This window comes from Vanellus vanellus, assembly GCF_965231255.1.
Source record: "Vanellus vanellus genome assembly, chromosome: 3".
NCBI classification, from domain to species: Eukaryota; Metazoa; Chordata; class Aves; order Charadriiformes; family Charadriidae; genus Vanellus; species Vanellus vanellus.
This window is the reverse complement of record NC_138907.1, coordinates 7,096,174-7,119,365: the sequence shown is the minus strand read 5'-3', so window position 1 is coordinate 7,119,365 and position 23,192 is coordinate 7,096,174. Positions and strand designations below refer to the sequence as shown.

Sequence of the window (23,192 nt, the reverse complement as noted above, 5' to 3'; positions counted from 1 at the left end):
TTCAACCTCAGCAATGTTATTTTGAATTTTGCTTTCATTTTAAGGATGCTGTGTTCTCTAACTTCAATTTGCTTGTTGAGGCTTTAGACCACTGTTGCTGGCCTGCGATCCATCTCTGCTTCCAGCTTCACCATCTGCTGCATCTCCTTTGCCTGCAATCCAAAATAACCACATGAAGCATTGCATTAGACCTTTTGTTCAAAAATGAAATATGTTTTATATGATAGTGTCTGAGTGAAATACAGGCAAAACACACTGAAGATATATGTAATAGAATTATGTCATAAATTATGTCATTCTGTTTTCAAAATCAGATGTAATTCTTATGTCTACAAATTCTTGGGAAGTATTTTTGATCCTATTCCAAGACTCATGGGTTGACTTGCTGAAGAAGTATATGGTAAAATGCAGAAGCTCCAATTTTGGGGAGGAAAAATAGGCAGATGCCGATTCAACTGTTTCTCCCGACAGGAGATGTCTTTGGGAATGCATGCTTCACCGCTGTTGTGCGAGTACTGCGATGTGTTACTTCCTGAAATGTTTAGAGCGTTCATCTGTGATTTAGACTCATTTCTTTCATAAAGACAATGAACGACAAAAATCCATCAACGTAACGTCTTCTTTGTGGTAGGCAAGATTTTTTAAGTGATAATTTTTTAAATAAGAATTTTTTAAAAATAATCATCCTTAAGATGACATCCTTATGAAACAGACGTGCTGTTTTTCACCTCAGGACTAGACTAATGCTGTATGCCCCATGGGATTACACACACTGAATCCACCTGAAACTGTACCCAAACGCATTGTGCAGAATACAGCAACGAATGCATGCCAGATCTTGCTATAAAACTCCGCATGCCTCGGACTTTGCAAGCAGAGTTAAAGCACTGTGTATAAACAGTAACTGGCCTGGGAATCCCCTGCTTAGAGAGCTTTCTTTATTCCCTTCCTCTCCCTCTCTTTTTCTTTCTCTCTCTTTCTCTGACGTGCACACATGCACACTTACTCCTCCTGTGGCTCAGTTAGAGATTAGAAGTTGTTCTTTGGTTTGAAACTCCGCAGTTTAAGGGCACTGGGAGTCACCATCTCTTCATTTTTCTCTGAGGGCTCTCAATGCGGGAAGTTAGTTAAATCCATAACCCAAAGGACTCTGAATAAGTTGACCCAGAGGACAAGCTAACCCATCTATCTTTACAAGCAAGCTCCTGAGGATTAGGACAGGTTTAGGAAGAGGCAAACCATGCTATTCTTTTCTTCGGTGTAACTGCTTTGTGTCAGTCACGCAGGAAAGAATGGTTACTGGATTTGATTTACGTGAACCATGTTCCTCAAAAAGTTGTAAACGTTGCTTAGACAGGGAACTTTGCTATACAAGCTCCTATTTAAGGAGTCACCTATTCTGGATGTGCAAACACATATTTGCATATGCGAAAATGAGCAGATGTAGCTCTAAAGTAATGAGATGCACAGCTATTCATTTTGCAAGGTAAATGTAGGTTTTGTGCAGATGTGATATATGTGCCTTCTTGAAAAATCTAGCCCTGTACTTTCATAATCATCATCATCATCTTGGGGAAAAAAGTAATTATGATAATAGCAAAGCAACTGTCATAAATATGATTAAAAATTAATCAATGCTCTCAATTTAAATGAGTTAAAAGCTTGAAAGTAATGAAGAAATAATTTTAACATGAAAATATGGAAACATAATAAATAAATCAATATGTACAACCTCTTCTGAAATGTTGGCTGGATTTTGCCTGTGTGTGAAATTAAATTCCAGATATAAAAAACCTCCCTGTGTTTCTTAGTGACTCACACATTTCGTGTTTTAAGCTTGTGACTTAACTACTGGCAGGTAGTATCCTATAAATACTCTGCATGCCGATGTATGGCGTACTGAATTATTTTACCAATAACTTGGTTTCAAAGAACAGATTAGCACAGGACCAGGCTGCCCAGTTTGGCAAGTCTGAGGCTGATTCAGACACTGCATTCTGATGTGAACACACAAGCCTGATACTTGAAGAGGAGCCTTCTGGAAGCCAGTGTTAAAGCTACAGTGAATTCATGAAATGAGTGGCAGCTAATGGACTCTGCTTTCAAGATGCTTGCTATCTAGAGAGATCTAAGACAGGCTAAGAACCATATACAGTAAAAGAATATTTTTCCCGCCCCCTAGCCTAATGAATGCTTTTTTTCCTCATTATATGTCTATAAATAAATGTTAAAGCGAGTCCTGTCAGACTCAACGGTGCAAGATACAAATACGCTATCAATTTAAGAAAATAATTTGGATCAGGCAATACAGTACAACTGGATTGTTCAAGCCTAATACAACCATTTCCCTTGGTAAGACAAGGGTTAACAGAGATTTCTTGTGAGTAACAATTATTTAGGAAGCCACATGGTATATATAATTGCCACACCTTGTAACATGTTGGATTTGGAAGTGAATTTTAAAGCACTGGAAGCCTTTCTTCTTTAGACACTAAAAAGCTATTTCTAGCAATCTTTTCTATATTTTACTATTCTTAGTGTGGAATTACTTATTTTGTTACCACAGGTGGATACTCTGTCTGTCTATCAGCGTTAGCAGTTAACCATATGTATGTTAACACTAAAATAGTTTGCATAGATTGTATTGGGTTTGCATGGCAAGGTTTGGTAGTGGGGGGGGGCTACAGAGGTGACTTCTGTGAGAAGCTGCTAGAAGCTTCCCCTGTGTCGATGGAGCCAATGCCAGCTGGCTCCAGGACTGATCCACCACCGCCCAAGGCTGAGCCTATCAGCAACTGTGGTAGCACCTCTGTGGTAACATATTTAAGACAGGGGAAAAAAGTGCTGTGAAAACAGTGGAGAGAGGAGTGAGGTGTGAGAGCAACAATTCTGCGGACACCGTGGTCAGTGATGAAGGAGGTGGAGGAGATGCTCCAGGCACCAGAGCAGAGATTCCCCTGCAGCCCGTGGTGAAGACCACGGTGAGGCAGGCTGTCACCCTGCAGCCCGTGGAGGACCTCACGCCAGAGCAGGTGGATACCCAAAGGAGACTGCGACCCTGTGGGAGGCCTATGCAGGCTCCTGGCAGGACCTGTGGCCCCATGGAGACAGGAGCCCATGCTGGAGCAGGTTTGCTGTCAGGACTTGTGACCCCAGGGGGACCCACGGTGGAGCAGTCTGTTCCTGACAGGGCTGCACTCCATGGAAGGGTTCCACACTGGAGCAGTTCATGAAGAACTGCAGCCTGTGGGAAGGACTTATGTGGAGAAGTTTGTGGAGGACTCTCCCGTGGGAGTGACCCCATGCTGGAGCAGGGGAAGAGTGTGAGGAGTCCTTCCCCTGAGGAGGAAGGAGCAGCAGAGACAACGTGTGATGGACTGACTGCAACTCCCATTCCCCGTCCCCCTGCAGTGCTGGGGAGGAGGAGGTAAAGAAATGGGGAGTGAAGTTGAGCCTGGGAAGAAAGGAGGCGTGGGGGAAAGGTGTCTTTAAGATTTGGTTTTATTTCTCATTATCCTACTCTGATTTGATTGGTAGTAAATTAAAGTAATTTTTCCCCAAGTCGAGTCTGTTTTGCCCATTACGGTAACTCGTGAATGATCTCTCCCTGTCCTTATCTCGACCCACAAGCCTTTCGTTATTTTTTCTCTCCCTTGTCCAGCTGAGGAGGGGGAGCGATAAAGTGGCTTTGGTGGGCACCTGGTGTCCAGCCAGGGTCAACCCACAACATAGATCAACAGACACTTCTCACAGACACAGTTTAGAACTCTAAGCGTATCTTTCAGTAATGACAGGTAATGTACAATACAAGTTAGTCTCTAAATATTTCCTCTGCACATCACTGCTCATACGCATCTGAATTTGGGATGCTAAAGCACAAAATACTGTTAATATTGTGTCAGGCTCAAATATCTGTGTGCAAACAAGATTAACATTGTGTTCACTATGTCAATGGTACTTCCCAATGGTTGCATTTACAAGGAGGGCTCCAATGATAATGATTTAATTTAGAAGGAAAGCACACTGAAATAATAGTTTGCTTATTATACGTCCATCCTACCTTGTGTTTGAGACACTGCATGACAGGATTTCAAAAGCTGTTTGTACAAAAATAATAATGTCAAAATTGAGTAATACAACAAGAAGCAAATTAAATGAATGAAAACTGAAGTGAGATTGAGAAATTAATGCAAGAAAAAACATACATAAAACCAAAACAAATTTAAATTCATAACAGTTTGTATTGAAGACTGTTTCCACCCATAATTCTACTTTTCTACATTGTATATTTGTATGAAAAATTTCTTCTCTTGATTGATCAGGAAAAAAAAAAAATCATGCTTTGAAATTCTCATTAAACAAATACCACCTTTATCTCGATCCAACTAGCTTTCATACATCAATGTGTGTAACAACGAAACCAGACCCAGCTGGGGGTTTGCACTTTTGGGGCTAAAAGGAAGTGGTCAAAACAGCAGGTATGAAAATATATGCTCTGATGGATCAAATTAGAGTGAGTTAAAAAGCTGTTAAGGACTACACCTGTGGTGGAAGCCACCACATGCCCCCACAAAAGCGGTAACCAGCACGTGAATGATCTTATTCCATTTGATCATTGATGATTTAAGCTGGCTTCATCTCTGCACTTAAATGGAGTATGAGCAAGCTCACATAGGCTGTTCCCATCTCTCAGCAGCGGAAACTGTAATCCCAGGTGAAGGAAAAATCTAATTGCTGAAAGAGGTGACGACTCTAATGCCTCACACTTATTTCCCAACAACCTCCCTCCCTTATACATAATGTGTTTATTGCATCGTACTTAAAAGCACAACTATAATCATTCCCTCTTGTCCTTATATTTTCAAAAATTGGATCCAAAGCTCTCTGAAGCCAATGGAGAGAAACCACTGGTAACACCTATCTCTGGATCAAGCCCATGATTTTTTGTCAGTTACCACAGTTCACAGGGAGATCTCTGTCATGCTCTCTACAGCGATGTTACGGATCCGCTGTAGCCCAATGGCCTTCCCTGGGTGCCTGCCTCCCCTGCCTTTTGATTATGTGCAGTTATTGCTCAGGAGCGGGCTGACTGACAGATCCATTCATGCTGGATGTTAAGAGATGACATCTACAGAAACCCTGAGGGGAACAGACTAGGAATTTTGGTTGTTAAGCAGAAGGGAGGTGGAGTAATCAGAAGACAGAGCCATGGGGGCTGGGGCTTGGTAGCTGCAGCTGCCTACAATCCTACATGCTGTCAACCCCCTAGAAGTTAACCAGGCTGCAGTTTGGGGGGCTGTAGGAGTCTCTCCTGTCAGTGGAAATACTTGATTTTCACGTACTCTTCTCTGCCCTCCCACTCTGCAAGATGGCTTTAATTCAGACTATAATGTCTGCCAGAGAGTTCCAGTTCTGAACATTTAATCGCAAAGAAGTAAGTACATAACCCTTGAAAGTAATAGGTATTAAATGCACCCCTTCTGTCTCATCTCACTGAATTGCTGGGTATATTCCCCTTGCAGTTTACATTTGTGTAAGTGCAGTACTGCAAGTCCGTGCAATTATTACAGCTCTGCTGGCTCAACCAAGAGAACTGCTCAGATCACAGTGTTGCTTCTACCAGAAATAAGATTAGAATTTTCCTTTTGTTGCCAAGTAGTTTTTCAATTAAAAAAATATGAGCTTATAAACTAGCAGAAAATAATAAGGTATTTTAATTAGGAAAGGGCGTACTAGTACAGATAAAACTCCCCATGCTACTATACATCTCTAGAATTCAGTCCAAACTAATTGTCTCTCAGAGTTCAGAGATGCTCTGTGCACGTTTCATCTCTATTTTCCAATCAGTGCTAGAAATGTAAGTTCCAAAATGAAGGAAAGAGATTGCTTGAGGTACTTTTTGGGAGTAATTAAAATAGATACGCTGGACCTTTTATGACTGTCATATCTAGCTAGCAAGTATCAACATGGCTGAACAGCTGAAAGGACAGACTCTGGCTAAGCAGTCTAGCTTTCACGTGCTAATCTGAAACAGATCTTGTTCTGTATCATTATTTAAGTCACCTCACCTCTTCATTTTAACTCCCCAAGTAGGCGAGTGACCACGAACAAGGTCATTTTCCCAAGTTCGGTAATGACTTAGATTTAGAAGCATTCTACTCAGCCTGATTCTGGTTACTGTTTTCGCTAGCTTGCTTTTCTTTTAAACCTTTAAAATAAGATACCTGCTCATTCTGCTTCTCCAAGACTTCTAAATGCTCAAGTTGAACTTTTTTCAACTGATCCATTTCCTTTGACTGCTTCATTGCCAGCTGTAAGCAAGAGAAAGTAATGGGGGTGGGGTGGGGGATGTAACACATTATTAACAAGCAAAATAAAAACTTACTTGAAACACGTGTATACACACTGTGTTGTCCTACTAGGATGGCACAAAACATCACAGGAGGCCTATTATATTACCCAATCTTAAGAAGAGCTACTAGTATAATATTACATTTATATTATACATATATAATATATATTACATAAAATTAGCAAATACACAACAATGAATAGTAATTTTATTAATTTAAAACAGCTTCCTCTTGTATAGATGCTACATCTTTTACACTACAAGTATATGGAACAAAGCAAGGACAAACATTTGCTTGTTTACTAGACCTGGATTCTCAACACAGAGAAATGAAAATGAATCTCCAGAAATAGTGCCCGGTGACTTTGTCAAGGTTATAGTTACCCTTTTTCTCTCTTCCAGGAACTTTTTTGTGTTGCTGCTGTTAAGTTCTCTGACTCGCCTAAAAAAAATATAAACATTGTCCATGAAGACTCATTGGAAAAAAAGAAACCCAAAAGCTACAATATAGAGAATCACAAACTCATAAGGTATATTTTGGTTTCTGACTGTCTGTACCATGTGGGACCAATGGGAAATTGTACACTCTGGCTATGCAACTGTACACCTAAAGGTATCCAAGTACATTGAAAGTATGATTGAAAACTTGGAAAAAAAGACCAAGACTGTCATGAATGAAGTTTTATTTTCCCCTTACTCAAGAGTGGTGGACAGAACTTAAAAACATTTAATTCATTTGTGTATCCCTTACTGCACTCTGCTCTCAATTTATTTGGGTATATGAAGTGTGCTACATCTCTTAACAGTGGTAACAGAAAAATCATCTGATGATCATAGAATTATAGAATGGTTTGGGTTGCAAAGGACCTTGAAGATCATCGAGTTCCAACCCCCCTGCCATAGGCAGGGACACCTCCCACTAGACCAGGTTGCCCAAGGCCACGGCCAGCCTGGCCTCGAACACCTCCAGGGATGGGGTCTCAACAGCCTGTCTGGGCAACCTGTTCCAGTGCCTTACCACCCTCAAAGTGAAAAACTTCTTATGTTTAATCTGAACCTGCCCTCTTTCAGTTTAAAGCCATTCCCCCTCGTCCTATTGGTGCATGCCCTAGTAAAAAGTCCTTCCCCAGCTCTCCTGTAGGCCCCCTTTAGGTACTGGAAGGCCGCAATATGATCTCCCCGGAGACTTCTCTTCTCCAGGCTGAACAGCCCCAACTCTTTCAGCCTCTCCTCACAGGAGATGTGCTCCAGCCCTCGGATCCTCCTCATGGCTCTCCTCTGGACACGCTCCAGCAGGTTCATGTCTTTCTTATGTTGGGGACTCCAGAGCTGGATGCAGTACTTCAGGTGGGGTCTCATGAGAGTGGAGTAGAGGGGCAGAATCACCTCCTTTGGCCTGCTGACCACACTTCTTCTGATGCAGCCCATGATACGGTTGGTCTTCTGGGCTGCGATCACAGCCCAGATCATAAGGAAAGTTACAGCTTACCAGTGCTGTAAGGTTCTTAAAGCTATTTATTTAAGCAAAAAGATAAGTATAGAAATAATATTTACATAAAATACCTAACTGCCAAGTGTTTCTTCCTAAGATTTCCATCATAAACTATATAAAAAGTAGTTCAAACAGCTGAATCACAAAGTCTGAAAACCAGAACTGAATTCAGACTGCTTTCAAATCCAGAAACAGATTTATCTCCAAATCATTAGTGGAGATCTTGCATTAACTAAGCATACAGTTATCAAGGTGTCCGACAACTCGTCTTCCTGATGAGCTAGGAGTCTGTAACACTCTGGGGACTTAGTTCAGTGGGAACAAGTTCAAGCCTTTTGACCAAAATAGCCCAGTGCCAAGGAGGGAATGTAAAAGAGGAAAGAATGAGCCAGATGGTAAGCCTAAAGTGAAGGGGAAACCCTGAAGCCTTATGAGACATCATCATGTAGACTCTGCTTTTATCTATTTATTTGGAAACTTTTAGGATAAATAGAAGAAACTTAAAATAGCTATAATGCAGATCAATCCTCAAAAATGTCTCAGTAGCTGGTACTGGCAAGTGTCTCTCTAGTCTCTCCAATCAATTAAGACTGTCATCTCCAAACGTGCTGTGAATAACGCACTTTTGCAAGTGCAGCAGTGCCCTTGCTTTGCTGACCCTGGATGCTGGCCAGGTCGCCAGTGCCAGCACATAACAAGGGAGAGAGATGCAGTTCACTTCAGGAGTGGAGAAGCAACACATGTGCTGTTGTGAAGTACGCCTGCTTCTTCACTCCTACCTTCCATCACCCTCTCTGCTGATTATCATCACTTTTAGCACTTCTTCCTTCTGTTCCACCTTTCCTCCATGTTATCAGTAGATGAAGGAGAAAGCCTTTCGTTGGCACCACCTCCCGTGTTTTTAGTGATACTGCCTCCCCAGTTATTCTAACTCCAGCTAGAACCAAACCTCAGACTCCCTTTTCAGTATAGCACTAATTTTATTTAAAAAGCAACAGCAAAAAGGTATAATGCACTTTAAGTACAATCATTAAAACTTTTACAGATGTGTTTCAATTTAATAGTGTCATTAGACCTACAGCAGTCAGGGATAGATGATGAATATAAATTTAAATTTAAGAACATTTTATTTCCCTGATCAGGCATCATGGTTTAGCACCCGCCAGCAACAAAGAACCATGAGGTCATTCGCTAACTCTCCCCTTCAGCGGCAGGATGAGGGGAGAATTGAATGGATAAAGGCAAAACTCATGAGCTAAGATAAAGGCAGTTTAACAAACCAACAAAGGAAAGGGGAAAACAACAATGATAATACTGAAAAAAGGAATATACAAAACATGATTAAGAACCTGGAAAAGCCCTAGCCCGCTCCCAAGCGGTGATTCCTGCCTCCCCCCTGCCCTGGCCAGTTCCCCCAGGTATATACTGAGCATGACGTCACATAGTATTGAATACCCCTTGGGTCAGCTGTCCTGGCTGTGTCCAGTCCCAGCTCCTTGTGAAAATTAACCCTATTCCTGCCGGAACCAGGAGGTCACATTTATTAAGAAGGTAAATATGAGAAAAGCAACATTTTTCTTAAAATGGTAATCTAAAAATATATTCAGCACAATCATTAGACATTGTTTCCATACACAAAAGCATGGTTTTAATAGAATTAATCCACGCGTTCACCTGTCTCCCTTCTCGAGAAGGGAGATCTGATACTTACCTCTCTCTCTCAGCTTTATTTTTGATAGACTTGTCTTGGCTTATGGCTTTGCTGTTCTCCATAGATATTTTAGCCTGGTTGGCACGCATTTCCTTGCTTTCCCTAGGCAAAACCAGAGTCATTAATGCCTAAGATACAACTGCTGTTGAGGTTGGTTTCCTGATATTACTCTACATTGTGGTTAATTTTGTCCTTAAAGCATTAAGGAAGAGGAAAGAACAAGCCATACGAAAATTTCCTTCCTTTGGGTAGAATATACAGAAATCTCCATTTGTTCCAGAGAATATAATCTGAAAGATCAGTTTAAAGCACTTTTACACTTCAACTGTTATAAAAGGGTATAAAAGAGTCTCTTTTCTCCCTAGTATATGAGTTATCCAAGTATGAGCTACTGTCAGCCATTTAGAAAATACAATTTGTCTTTTAAAATGGCATAGAAAATTTACAAATCCTGCACTCAGAACATGATTGCAATATGAATCGTAATAATATTTGGTAGTTGTGCTATGAGCTGACAGACTTCCTTTTAAGACTTCTACTTTGGGCCTGAAAAGAGTCCTGTGGTTTAGACCATGGTCAGACTTGTGTTCGGTTTCTCCTCCTGGCCCCATGAACCTTGTAGCCTTTTGTGTGAAACAAGATAGATTTAACAGGATGGTGGTAATCACCTTCCAGGGGTAATATCCTGAGTGGTGTGGTTTGACTCAGGAGGTGGAAAACCTCTTCAGTGTTTCAGCCAGTGCAGTAGAAAAGCAGAAAATAAGTAAATAATTACCCTGTCATTTTAAAAAGAAAAAGAGAATGTGATTCTTTGTTAGGAGTAACAGCACATATGCTGACTTTCAGAAATGGTGCATGAATTGTGAGGAGAAGGCTTTTTGTCACTCTGGGTAAGCCAGCCGAGCTCCAAAAAGGCCATCCCTGAAGACCAGCTCTTGCTTTCCGCCTGCTTAGCATTCCAGTACTTGCAGCTCCTGATCTTAAGTGCTTATTTAAACAGGAATTATATATGGAAATTAGGCAGCAAATAACGGATTGTAAAGTCCCCAGTAGTGCATAAGCATCTAAAAGTTACCATTGCAAGCCAAGACAGTGCCTTAGTCTCTTTTTCTGGACATGATCCTAAGTAGAGCGCTAAACTTCTGGGTTTTAACCCAAAATTCTAAGTATTTTTTATGCACAGAAGAAGAGGGGTGTGGCACATAACATAGTATTCAATTTAATGAAATGTTGTAACTGAATCATTTTTAGCTTTCTTTCATCTCTAACAGACCTTAATCATTAAGTAGCACAAGGAAACTGTTCCACAACTTATATTTTCCAGTGTTTAAAATTTTTATTAAAGAAATGCAGTGCTTTTTTTTCCTCCAAGAGTTCGTAAGGTGAAACATTTCCTGAACGCAGATTTAAAAGCAGCAGTATCTGAGCAAAAATGAGAAAGCACATTTCATTACAACAGTCCTTTCTCCAAATAAAAGCTTTTATTTTCTATACTGAATATGAAGTAATTTTCCAGCATGCTATCTTAAGAGCAGTACTGAAATAATTTATTTTTATTACTATACTCAAGGATAAAAATTAAGTGTAGGTGTTCAAATTGATTTAGCCTATTTGCATCAGATATAATTTTAGAGTGAAAGAAGTTAAGAGGATTAGAGGACTACTGTGGATCATCAGTGATTTCAAAATGAGGCTTTGGCCATGGATATGGCTGAAAGAGCCAACACATCTATATGCAACTGTTTCTCTATTCTGTGAGCTATAATCTAGCTCTGAGTTGCACTGCTGTTTGGTCTTTCTGGGTGTGTTGGGTTTTCTCTGCTTGGAAGAAATAAAAAGTATTACTAACAGAAGAAATGAAAAATCTTATCTTCCTTTTAAAAATCACCAAGAAGCACTTGTAGGGACCGCTCCTTGTTTCTAAAGTAGCGCTTCTCAAAGACGGGGCCAAAGTTCTAGGATCAGTTCACTTCTCAACCGCCTGGCGTGGGGCTTCTCATCGAGTCTCAAGTTCAGCCTGTGCTGCACTGGCTGGCAGCACTACGCCACCATTAGAGAACTCCCTCCCGCTCACAAGTGGTGCCTGTAGCCAGAGTTAACTGGAAGAAGTAGATATGGCGGAATGGTAAAGAAAAAAAGGATTTTGAAAAATGCGGCACATGAACTGCAAGACTTAACTGCTGATTTCCCACTGTATCATACTGACTGCAACTCTGAAATTTATACAAACATGTCTTTTAAAGGGATACTTAACTTTATGTACGTAAGTCTATCCTTGGAATTTATACATGTATTTAGATGACATTAAAGTGCATTAACATGTTATTTTATGTCACCAGTATTGTTTGAATTACTAGAAATCTCTTCTTCTATTAAAAAAAAAAAAAACCCAAACACACATGATTTTTCTTTCTGTCTCATGTTAGTTTATCTGGAGCACCTAGTGCTTGTGAATAACAGCTTCACGTCCCTGGTTACTGAAATGCTGCAAGCTCACTATGTCCAAGTCAGTCAAGCTAACCCAGTCTGTGGTGGCAGGGCACACAGCCCCCCTGCAGTTCAATAGGCTTCAGATTTTTAGTAGTATCTGCTGTCTTCTGCTTTGTTTTTAAATGAGCTCAAAGTACAAACTGCAATTTCTTTTTGTACTGCACACGGAGGGAAAGCATCTACCCTACAGCAGATAACTACATCACTTTAGATTACCCATCTTTCCTACTACCCTTGTGTCCTCTGTTGTGATAGCTAACTCATTACCTCAGCTCACAGAGAGGGAAGCGGCGAGAACAGCATGCTGAGAGCACGGTCCACCTCCCACGCTGCTCTCAGATAGATCCTTTTTTATCCTATGGTTACCTGAGTTGTCTCTTGGCTATTACACACACCTATACAGATAAATGCATACGTATTCCTACACACAATATATTCTATTAAAAAGTTTACAAATTATTAAGTGTAAAGTCTCTTTGGGATATTATTATTCACATTTTAATATTTCACATTCCAAATTCTTCTGAAATATTCATAGATTCAGACACAGTCTTAAATTTGTTTTAAGCAGGAAAGTCCCCAGTCTGCACATTTGGGGGTTACACACAAATTCCCAAATAAGCAGAAACACACTAATTGCAATGAATAAAGCAGAAAGAATTTTGAAGGTTGTTACTCCTAGGACTGCTGAGAAGAAGTACATCTCAGTATTTATCAGGATGTAGATTTTGAGGTCTGGTTCTTAGTAGCTCTGAAAATAGAACAATACATGGACTGAACACAAATGTTTTCTAATAAGAGAGCAAGATCCATTAATAAGCCTATAAGAACCATTTACAAGAAACGATATAGGACTGCTTAAACAACATAGAGATACAGAAATTCTAAACCCAAACCCAAAAACTATGAGAAAAAAGCTTAAAAAAAAAAACCCAAACCAAACCTTGTCCTAGTGTAGATATAACAGCCGCCTATAATGACAGCCTTTAGCAAAGTTATGCGAATAACAAAATATGTACAGAAAAGAAAACAAAAACTTACTTTCAAAAAGATGAGGGGAAAAAAAGCCTTATTCCACAAATAGGCTATACATTAGTAAATTCTCTTCTAAGCACTGTAGTGAATTTCAAGTAGGACAGAAAACGGGACTCAAAACCAAAGTGATGGGATTTCTCTGAGCTGATGCAGTCAGGTGTGATTTAGAGATACAGTACCAAGGACTGCACCTTCCTCTGGCCTGTATCTTTTGAATGATGCATTTGTATTAGAATTTAATAATTTTTGGACTTCATTTTTGACTGAGTATTTATTGCAGGACAGCTTGAATACATGGGTTAACACGGAGATTAACATAAAGATGAGCTCACTAAAAGCCTTTTGCTGGGGCAATTCTCTGCTAGATGGAAAGCTTGCAGGTCCCAGCATGTGTTCTCTCTGATGCAAAGATAAGCTGTTTTTTCGCTCAGGAATTTAAAAAAATAATTTCAATTCCATCTTCAAATGTGATTTACTTATTCCTTTTCCCCATGCTTTTTATGTGAAAGATGCTGAAGACAATTACATATGAATATATATATTTATGTATGTACACACTCATTTTGCATTCATAGGCTTTTAGGCTGCTTTGCATAATAGATCATAGCATACAAAAATTACTCCTCTACTTACTGCCATTTTTAACACTGTGGATACAATGTGTATTTAATTTTATTTAATTTCAAATGGGCAGAATGGTTAATTACAAAAGCAACAAGACAGTCATGTCATGCACTATCTTCTGTATTCTTAGAATACTGTAGGAGGATAATACATCAGTCTAATGTAGCTTATCCTGCTACCCATTGTTTTTATGATCTTATTTTTCATGGATCTTTCTTATAATCACCAATTCTATAAACTCATGCCTCCAAAACTGCTAGCAACTCCAAAGGGTATTTTCATCTTTGATACTTCTCAGTTTCCAGTTCCTGGGTAAAGTCTAAGCATCCATAGTTGATGCAAACTATCACTGCTTCATCACATCCACTGCCTTTAATGAAGTTCAGATAATCTAAACCAGCTAAGAAGCCCATTCCTGCATCTTTCTAGGCCTTGTATGATCAATTCTTTTACTCCTGCCATGCATACAGCCCGGTAAATTTGACAGCAGTACAGGAGCTATCAGCATAAACTAAAACATTATATAAAGCAGACAAACCAACCCTTATTATCAGGCAGCGCTGCCCTGCTCACCTGTCATGTGAAAATTTTAGCTGCTGGGTTTGTTGTTCATGAGCATTAATCAGCAGTTTTTTCAGTAGTTCACATTGTTGGTTTAAGTGCAAATCGCGGATTTCTTGCTCTTCGGCACTATGCGTATTGATCATCTCAGACCACTCTTTAGTGTGCTGTGCCACAATCTCTTTGACCTGTAGAGAAGTAACAGCATCTTTGCTAGAGGTTTTCAGTTAGGCTAGGAGATCAACTACTACTGCTGCTGAAGGGGTAGTAAAGGCAATCATAAAAGAGATTGTAAAGAATGCTGCTGAATTGTGAAAAATGAAGTTACATAAATGAAGTTGCTTCACAGAGTAACAAAGCCACTGAGGACACTATAGTGTATTATAAAAACAGATGTAAAAGAACCCCTACTATTAGGACTCTATTATCTAAAGTGCCTTAAATAAATTGGCTGGGTTTATGTTCTTGACTGTATGACTGTTATTTTAAAACCTTCTCTAACACCGAGTTCATAATAAAATGGTTTCACATTTTTGGTTGCCAAGAAAAATATATATTAAAAGTATTGAAATTAACAATGGAAAAAAAATCTAGCGAGCAGAATTTCTCTGAGGGCTTAAATACAGTCTTTGATTTTGTGGAGACAGTTTTACAAACATAGTCGGTTTACAGAGAAATCCCGTATTCAATACAACCTGAATCTGAAGATGGGCTACATATCTTTGTTTTATATTCGTTAAGTCAGCAGGGAATCTGACAAGTATTCTTCTCTTGCTTATCTCCCAAGACTCACAAGAATAATGAGATTAAAGTTTTGGAAAGTTCCCAAGAGACAATATGAAGAAGTCTAAATCACCAGAATTGTTATTATAAGAATACATTGCACTCAATGATTTAGAAAAAAAAAGCTAATAGAAAGACATATTTTATTATCCTTTAATAATTATCTTTGAGTATTTTGACAAGCTACCCTACTTTTCCATAAATGGTCTACAAAATATGCCTCACAATAAACCTATGTTCAGGTAGTCATTTCAGCTGCTACTATGGTAACTAATAGCATCTGGGTCATCTTCTATGAAAGCTAAACCTTACTCTTCAAATCAAAAATTGCCACCATATTGCTCAGAAAGTGAGGGACCGATGCCAGTATTTTAAGTGTGGGCCCTCACGTGTGCTCTGCATAATGCAGAACAGACTCCTCTGCACACACTGGTAATGGTAAAAGAAGAGGGGACCTTAACAGCCCCAGTCTCCATTCTGCCCTGGAGAGGCTCCTCTGAAGGCCCTGCTAGACAAAGCTCATGTTGTGTAATAAAGCTAGACTCCTAATGAAAAAAAAACAAACCCAAGTAGTTTTGTAACAGATCAGGGTGACTACCACTACCTGAAAGCAGACTTGCATTTAAGTGGTCCCATATCAAAACAGATAGGATTGGAGGCAGAAGCAACTGACAGAGAGTTACCTAGAATTTTCTGCAGCTGTCAGAAAAAAACAAAAGCATTTCGAGGCAGAAGACTGTTACGACTAATATTGCCCTAATTCATCAGGGTGTTTAAGAGTGACTGTACCTCCAGCAAAATGGGTCACGCTTATTGTGCGTGTGGGTAAGTGTACTACTAAGCCAGAGCCTATCAACTATGAAGTGATAAATACACTGAAGGATGCAGAGCAGTTAGCGGGAGTAGTATCTTTAGTAAGATGTTCATCAGGAAGTACTGCCTTCAGAGCTAGAAAAACATGAGGATTCAGTTCTAAAATGGGTCAAAATAAATGCTCAGATGTTGGTAAGTAAAAGACACTCACTTTTCAGATGGAGTTTTTGAAAGGTTGAGGGGCAGACATTCCAGCTCACCTCTGGCACCCGCCTAAGGCACTTAAGTTAGGACTAAGTTTAGTCCAAGCTCCTTGTATTGCTGATGCAAAAAGGTAAGCAGTTTCCAAACAGTATTTGTCACACCTAAACACTGCCAGGAGATGCCTCTCTTCTATCTACAGGCCCTTGAGCAACTAGACACTTACGTTAGGTTGCATGAATCTCCTCTCAAGAGTGATCTCACTTGGCTTATCAACCCCCAGGGAGACCTAGAGTGGACTTCAGGGGAGCTAAAAGTCAGTCATGGCTGAAGTTCTTGGCAAAACTCATTCCTTATTTATTTATTTTCAATGCAGAGTTTCCAGATGGAGTCAGGTCCATCCACGATTTGGAGAAGAAAGATACAGGTATATCCAAAATCCTGAGTAATTGAGTGTTACTGGGACCACAGCAGAAGAGGGACCACATACTCAGAAAATTTCTATGGTCGCAATGTTAGAAAGTATTAATATTAAAAAAGATGTGCTATTATGTGACCCAGGAAGCAGGCAGAGCCAGCAGCAAATGACACCTGTGTACCACACATCTTGGCACAGGAGCCAACACATGGTTCCTTAAGACAGATTTGTGATTCAAACTGCCTTCCTGCAGAGAATGCTCTGACTGGGCTCTGCCCCCTTTCAAACATCAATAAAATTGCAGCAGGAACTGCGGCAGAGCTGGCCAAGTATTCTCCATCGCTTGCTGCTCTGCAACTTTTCCATGCAGTCTGCTGCTTAGGACTGGGTTTCAGACTAATTTGAAGTATTAGAAAGTGCAGGGGATATTACCATATGAGATCTGATTCCTAGTCACAGTAAGAGCACTTTACATTGCCCTAAAAGGACAGGCAGGCATTCCAGTAAACAAAAGAGAGTTTGCTTTTATTTAAAGCCTCCTTATGCTGCAGAGGTAGTGCGAAAGAATCTTTGCATAAAAAAAAAGAATTGTGCCTTATTAAATAGTGAAACAAATAAGCGTACAAATAGTGGAAGCCATGGTGAAAGCAAGTATTTTGTGACAGCTGCAAAGAGCATTTACAAAGCCCAAACAAACGTAGAGAAACAGAGACTCAAGGGCCCATTGCAAATCAATAATGTGATCACTGTTTTTAAATGGTTAGTGTTATACACGACAGAGGAACACGAAGGCAGGAATCCTATATCTCATGTACGCAGACGCAGAAGAATCTCTCGAGTGGAAAGGGACCCACAAGGATCATTGATTCCAACTCCCAAAGAAGAAACCTGCAAGGAGACTTAAGCATGGCAGCATTTAATCTGAGAAGATAGGAAGTAAGAATCAAAAAAAACCTGCCTGTGTTCCTGGACAGATGTGCTAGCGATGCGCTACTAATTTCAAAATCAGCATGCCGTCTGAGAAGCAGGTACAGCTCCTCGTAAAAATCAGTTTTTCTCTAGGGGTGGGAGGGAAAGGGAAGATTTCTTTTCTTAAATATCCTGAAAACCAGAAGTGTCATTTCAGGTAGAGCAAGATATAACCTCATGAGAAGGATGTAAGGGATGTGCCAAACACCAGTTACAAGACTTGAAATAGCCAATTTAACTCAGATTCAGATGACCTTAGAACTCAAGACCATTAAATCATCTGAAATCCAATTTTGCTGCAGATTTGTGATACACTTCAAAGTTCAGACGTAGTAAATTCAATGTACACCCCTGCTTTACTCCAATTTATTAGCATTCTCGTTAAAACGACTGTTTCATTTGTACTGGGCTGTGCTCTTGTCCTACTTTCCACTATTAAGGTAGTGCTGCTTATCCAAAAGGACAAGAAAAATTACCATTAGCTAACTTCTCTCTTTCCTGTTCTACAGACTGTGTTTGCAATCCTGTCCTTTCATCTGTTCCTACTCTGGGCCTAAGAGACTAATTAAAATCTTGATAAGGAACTTTCTTTTGCACAGCATATATGCAAGATGTTTGTTTAGTCACAAAGTTCAAGCAGGAAGAACCTTTGAAGTAATCTTTCCTTTTTTTCTTTTCATCCTCTGCCTGCTTGATATTGGGACCTACTTTTCTAATGCAGGGGAGTAATTTGCATCTGCTAGGTTAATTTTGTGTGAAGTACATACTGGGACGTTCAGATATAATTTAAATATTTTATGCGAAACTTGGGCTGGATGTTTCCTCATGACAGGAAGGCTTTTGTAGATGAAAAGGTCTCCTTGGTGCTAAATGTGTACATGCACATTGTGACACACAGCTGCACTGGAGGACATGAGCTGTAATTAAAGCTGAATTATGGTACAACCTGATATGAAAATCAGTGGGCCAAATGCTGAGAAATGCCAAACAACTGTTAATTAATCAAACTCCCACTATATCAGCGTAATGCATTCAGCATCTCAGATTTTAATCTAATTTAATTGCATCTACCTTCATTTAGGAGAAAAGTTAATTTCCCTGTGGTCTTGAGCAGTGTTTTCCAACCTGTTGCTTGCAAACCTTTGAATGATCCCAGGAATAATTCATGGGCCCACACACAGCAATTGAAACAAAAGACGTCTATGAGAATACTAAAAGCGGTACATAATCTGGACAATTTTGATGGAACCACAGTGAGCAAGATACTGAAAGTCACTGACCTACAGAAAACCACAGAGGTAGATGACTTGCAGAGGAGTTCTTCAGGAATTACCCAACACACAAGAGGCTTGGCATTTCAAAGGAGCTTACATTTAATTCTCCTTTGAAAATGTCATCCTAAAACCTGACATGGGAGTGGACAAAAATCAATCTATTTTCCAGGTATGGATTAAATTGAAGGCAACCAGTTTAAAAGCAGGATTTTAAAAGGAACAGAGCTCAGAAACCGCATACATTTGTGGAAAGGGAAAACACGAGTCACATTTATTGGATTCAGAAGATTAATGAATACCTGGATGTCCCTTGTGTACAAATCACACCTCTTAACTCCAGACTGTGAATGACACAGGTGAGAAGCAGAGATCACAGCAAAGAATCTTCTACACAATATAACTTCAAATGAGTTTTGGAGCTTATGTCTGCATGATAGGGAGCTAGTGCTCCTCAGAGAGTTTATTTCACGAAGAAACGAATGAATTATCTTTTTTTAAAGTTGTCAACAAATTTGCTTTAATTTAAGGAAACGGTTCTGGATTTTTCATAGGAGAAGATAGGGAGGTAAGACAGTACACTAGGTTTTATTTCTGGGGATTTTCTTACATATTTGGCTGAGCAGGCAGCAACAAGAAAGAAACCCTGTTTAGAAAACCATGATCTTCTCCAGATGAAATAATAATACCAAAGAATAAAATTAGCAGAAGAAAAGATGGAAATGACCTTATTCTAGTCTCAAAGAAGCGGCCGCTTTTGTTTGTATTTTCTATACTTGTCTGATTCTTTTCACAGGTTCCTGCTTTTACAGTAACTCTCCTGTACTGTGCTCAGTCTCTTGTACTCTTCTCTCTCCAGATCATTTTGTACGTGGAGGTGTCTTCTAGTGTACCTGCCACCCTCTAGTTTGGATGTCTTTCAGAAACTTGAAAGCATGTTAACAGGTGGAAGGTAAAACTTTCAAAGGACGTATGAAGTCAGTGAGCACAGTGGCATGGAAGAATAGAGGAAGCAGCTCTAAGCGACTCAATGTGAACCATGAATCGCAGCTTGAGAATAGCTTTTTCAAATTAACTGAGGTTGAGTCTCAGCGTACTTTTATTCTCCAGCACCTTGGAGAAAACAATGTAACTAAGCAATGGAGAAAAACATATTAGAGATAACGAGGCACTTGGTTTAAGAGCAACTTGGGACTCCTCCTTCCCCAAGAGTGAGACTAGCAAGTGTTGTCCATGGTGACAATGAGGGAAAATTGAAAAGAAACTTCTTTATGTATATATATTTTGAGAAAGTATTTACCATCCAAATTTTATACAGAATATATTAATCTCTTTGTTTAGCTAGAACTGACACAAATGACCAGTTTAGTTTCATGAGGCATGAATATGGCACTTTCTTCAATAATTTTTAAAAGGGCAGGAAACTGATGTTGCTTTTTAATTTTTTTTTTCAGAAACACTTTTAGACTCTTGATTACTCCCATTCTTTTCAACATGTTATTATTGCTGAAAATCATTCATATGCTTCCAAGAAAATTAACTACTGCCTGGACCTCAAAAACTGTTTTTCAGATGTTGCATGTGTTAAAATTGGCTGTTTGCTTACCTTAGATTTGTGATCTGATGTTAACGTCTGAATTTTAATTTCCGTTTCTTTCTTCAATTCAAGACAATTACTTCCTCTAAAAAAAGGAAAATTACAAATGTGTGCCACAAGTTAAACATCTTCCCATTCAGTCAGCTCTTACTAATTAAAATGTTAATCCAAGTTGAAGTGCTGCAGTGTATTGGAATGAAATTATTTCTTCTGGCAATTTATTCAAAACTTACAAAATATTGTTGGATTAATGATCGTTCAATTCAAACACCATACAATTAATTCTAGATTGGGCCAGCAATTATTCTGTTGCTGAGGATATGTCAAGCATCTCCATTTATGGTACTTGGTTTCTTTTCCAGGCTTAAAATACCTCGCCAAGAGAAACCAGTTTCTGCCTGAAAACTTACAGACGTATTCATTGCCCTGCCATGATTTTATCCTCTGTTTTAAAAGTCATTTTTGCTACTTTTTTTTTTAGTTTGAGGCAGAAAAAAAGAAGTCATTTGAATGACTACATCACAGGGCAATTTGGGCATAGTAAATTTCAACATCCATTGAAAGCGTCAGTGCCCCAGTGAGAAAACAGAAGTGAATGGGTTTCAAAGAAGGGGGCCTCATCACCCTTGCAGACCACACCAACCCATGTGGATGAACCCAAGCCATTAGATACCTTCTATAACTTGGAAAGTGGCAAATCTTGAAGACAGCACTCACTCCTGCAATAAGCTGAATACAGCATGGCCTTTGTGTTTGGGTAAAGATAATGGGGTTGAATGCAAATTGCAAAGCTTGTTTAATGCAGGAGGAGTGCACGATTCTAAGGAATAGGCTGGTAAAATGCCTGCCGAGGGCTCATGCTGAAGCTCCCCTGACACACCTGTGGGTTAGGAGATGAATGACTTCTACCTCTCACCCACAGAATTCCCTTTACTAAGACCAGTTACTGGGGCCACACACTGGATGAGACAGATGTGCAGAAAAAGTATTCAATTGCAGCTACAACAGGAATTTCAATCACTGTCTCAAAGTCAATAAATTTTTGAAGGCTGACAAGCTCCATCTTTACAAATCATCTTCTCTTTTTTTTTTTTTTTTTTTTTTTTTGCAGTGAAGGGTTTTTACAACAGAATACGAATTCACACATTGGAAGTATCTTTTTTTTTTTGTCTGGAATACTACAATATATTGAGAGGAGTCTATTTTAACATCAATGTAATATATCTGTGCCAGATCATCCACTGATGTAAACTGGTATAACTCCACTGAGTGGATGGAGCCACGTTCATTTTATCATCTGAAGCTGGCCTTAACAAGAATGGTTATTGCTTGACTGCAAGAACATTAATCCATGTTTGCTCTAGAAAAGGAGATTTATAAAACTCTTAACAAGTTTAAATCCTATTTTAATATCAAAGTACTGCTAAACTTATGGAAATTAGGAGAAAATTTTATCAAACAGTACCAGGAAAGCCCTTACTGAAAATAGTAGTGTGATGTGCCAAGGGACACCAGAAGGACTAGTCAGTTATTTTCTAGTCATAGGAAGGAAATTTTTGTAGAGATTTCTAACACTCATTTGACACTTTGGAAGTAATAGAAAGGCACAGAGACAGGTTCTGACCACTGTTACTTCTGCCTGAAAAAAAAACAGCTGGAAGGAAAGTGTCTTTGATTATGCATGTGGATAGCTGCGATTAGAGTCTGGCTAAAATTCATACATGATTTGTCATACTCTACAAAAAAGACTGCTTCTTAGGTGAATCAAACATATTTTATCCCAAATTAGTCTAATTGGTTCAATCACTGGACTTTTCAGAATCCCAGACATCAAAACCATCAGCTGATCCCTTCTCTGGAAATGCAGCTTTCAATATATCTCAAGGCAACTTCAAGCCAGGCTGGACACGAGAATTGTCCCCCACTGAAGTGGCATAGTCCATGGTTAAACCATCAAGTCACAGTTGGGAGCAAATACCAGGGACAGCCCAACCCAACGTCACATGTCCATGCTCATGCACACACATACACTTGAATTTCTGGACAGTCCTGATAAGTCAGAAGGATCTTTATGTGCCTTCAACTCCATTTCAGAGTGGGAACACAAGCATACATATCCCCATAAGCCTCTCTGAGATTTATAAGCATTTGAAATGTACAACAGAAATAGCACAGGGAGCAAAATCCTGTCCATCTGTCAGTGAATTAGCATGCGATTAAAAAATTCTACTTTGCAGAACAATATGCAGTTGACATTTGTCATACCATGTGGTAGAAATGGACCACAAAAAACTGCACAACAAAATCAGAAGAGAAAGTCTTCTATACACTTATCAAACAGCAGTTTTTTCCACCAAGTAGCTGACAATTTCAATATGAACGCCTTGAAAACACATTTTACGTGTTCTTTTACAAATTTTATTGCTTGTAAAAGTTCCAAAATGATAGCCAAGGAAACGGAGCATGTCCTGTACTCACTGAACCTAGGACCCCTTATGCATCAAATCGTTTCTGTTCAATAAAGTCTTTGAGTCTCAACCAATGTGTTCACTTTTAAGCATGTCCTTAAAACTGTGCAGTTGGGGTGGTGTGTGCATAAGTACCTTGCTGAATGGGCTTACAGGGCTGCATACACAATGACCCTGAAGGAAGCCCTTAAAACACTTTGATACAGAATAAAAAGTGTTTTCACAGAAAGTCTGTGCTGATAATGGATTTGATTTGGCTGTTAATTAGATACCAACAGCTATTCTTGTAACAATGAAGAGATATCAGATGACTAAGACCTCTGGAGTCCCTGGAAAGCACGGAGTCATGGCAAGAAATAGTGTTTGGCTGTGTATTGGATCTGCTTCTGGAAGAGTCATTTCCAACT

General features: G+C 39.5%; 1 protein-coding gene across 1 annotated transcript in view; it reads right to left on the bottom strand.

Annotated features, from left to right (window-relative positions):
• PLCB4 (phospholipase C beta 4) overlaps nt 1-23,192 on the bottom strand; it is a 189,528-nt gene continuing 166,336 nt past the window's right edge. Inside the window, exons 32-38 of the mRNA XM_082481716.1 lie at nt 20,327-20,402; nt 14,278-14,453; nt 9,556-9,657; nt 6,737-6,794; nt 6,225-6,311; nt 4,061-4,097; nt 1-152 (exon numbers count right to left, since the gene is read on the bottom strand). Coding sequence (XP_082337842.1) covers nt 64-152; nt 4,061-4,097; nt 6,225-6,311; nt 6,737-6,794; nt 9,556-9,657; nt 14,278-14,453; nt 20,327-20,402 — 625 coding nt within the window. The 3' untranslated portion in view covers nt 1-63. The remainder of the gene's footprint in view (nt 153-4,060; nt 4,098-6,224; nt 6,312-6,736; nt 6,795-9,555; nt 9,658-14,277; nt 14,454-20,326; nt 20,403-23,192) is intronic.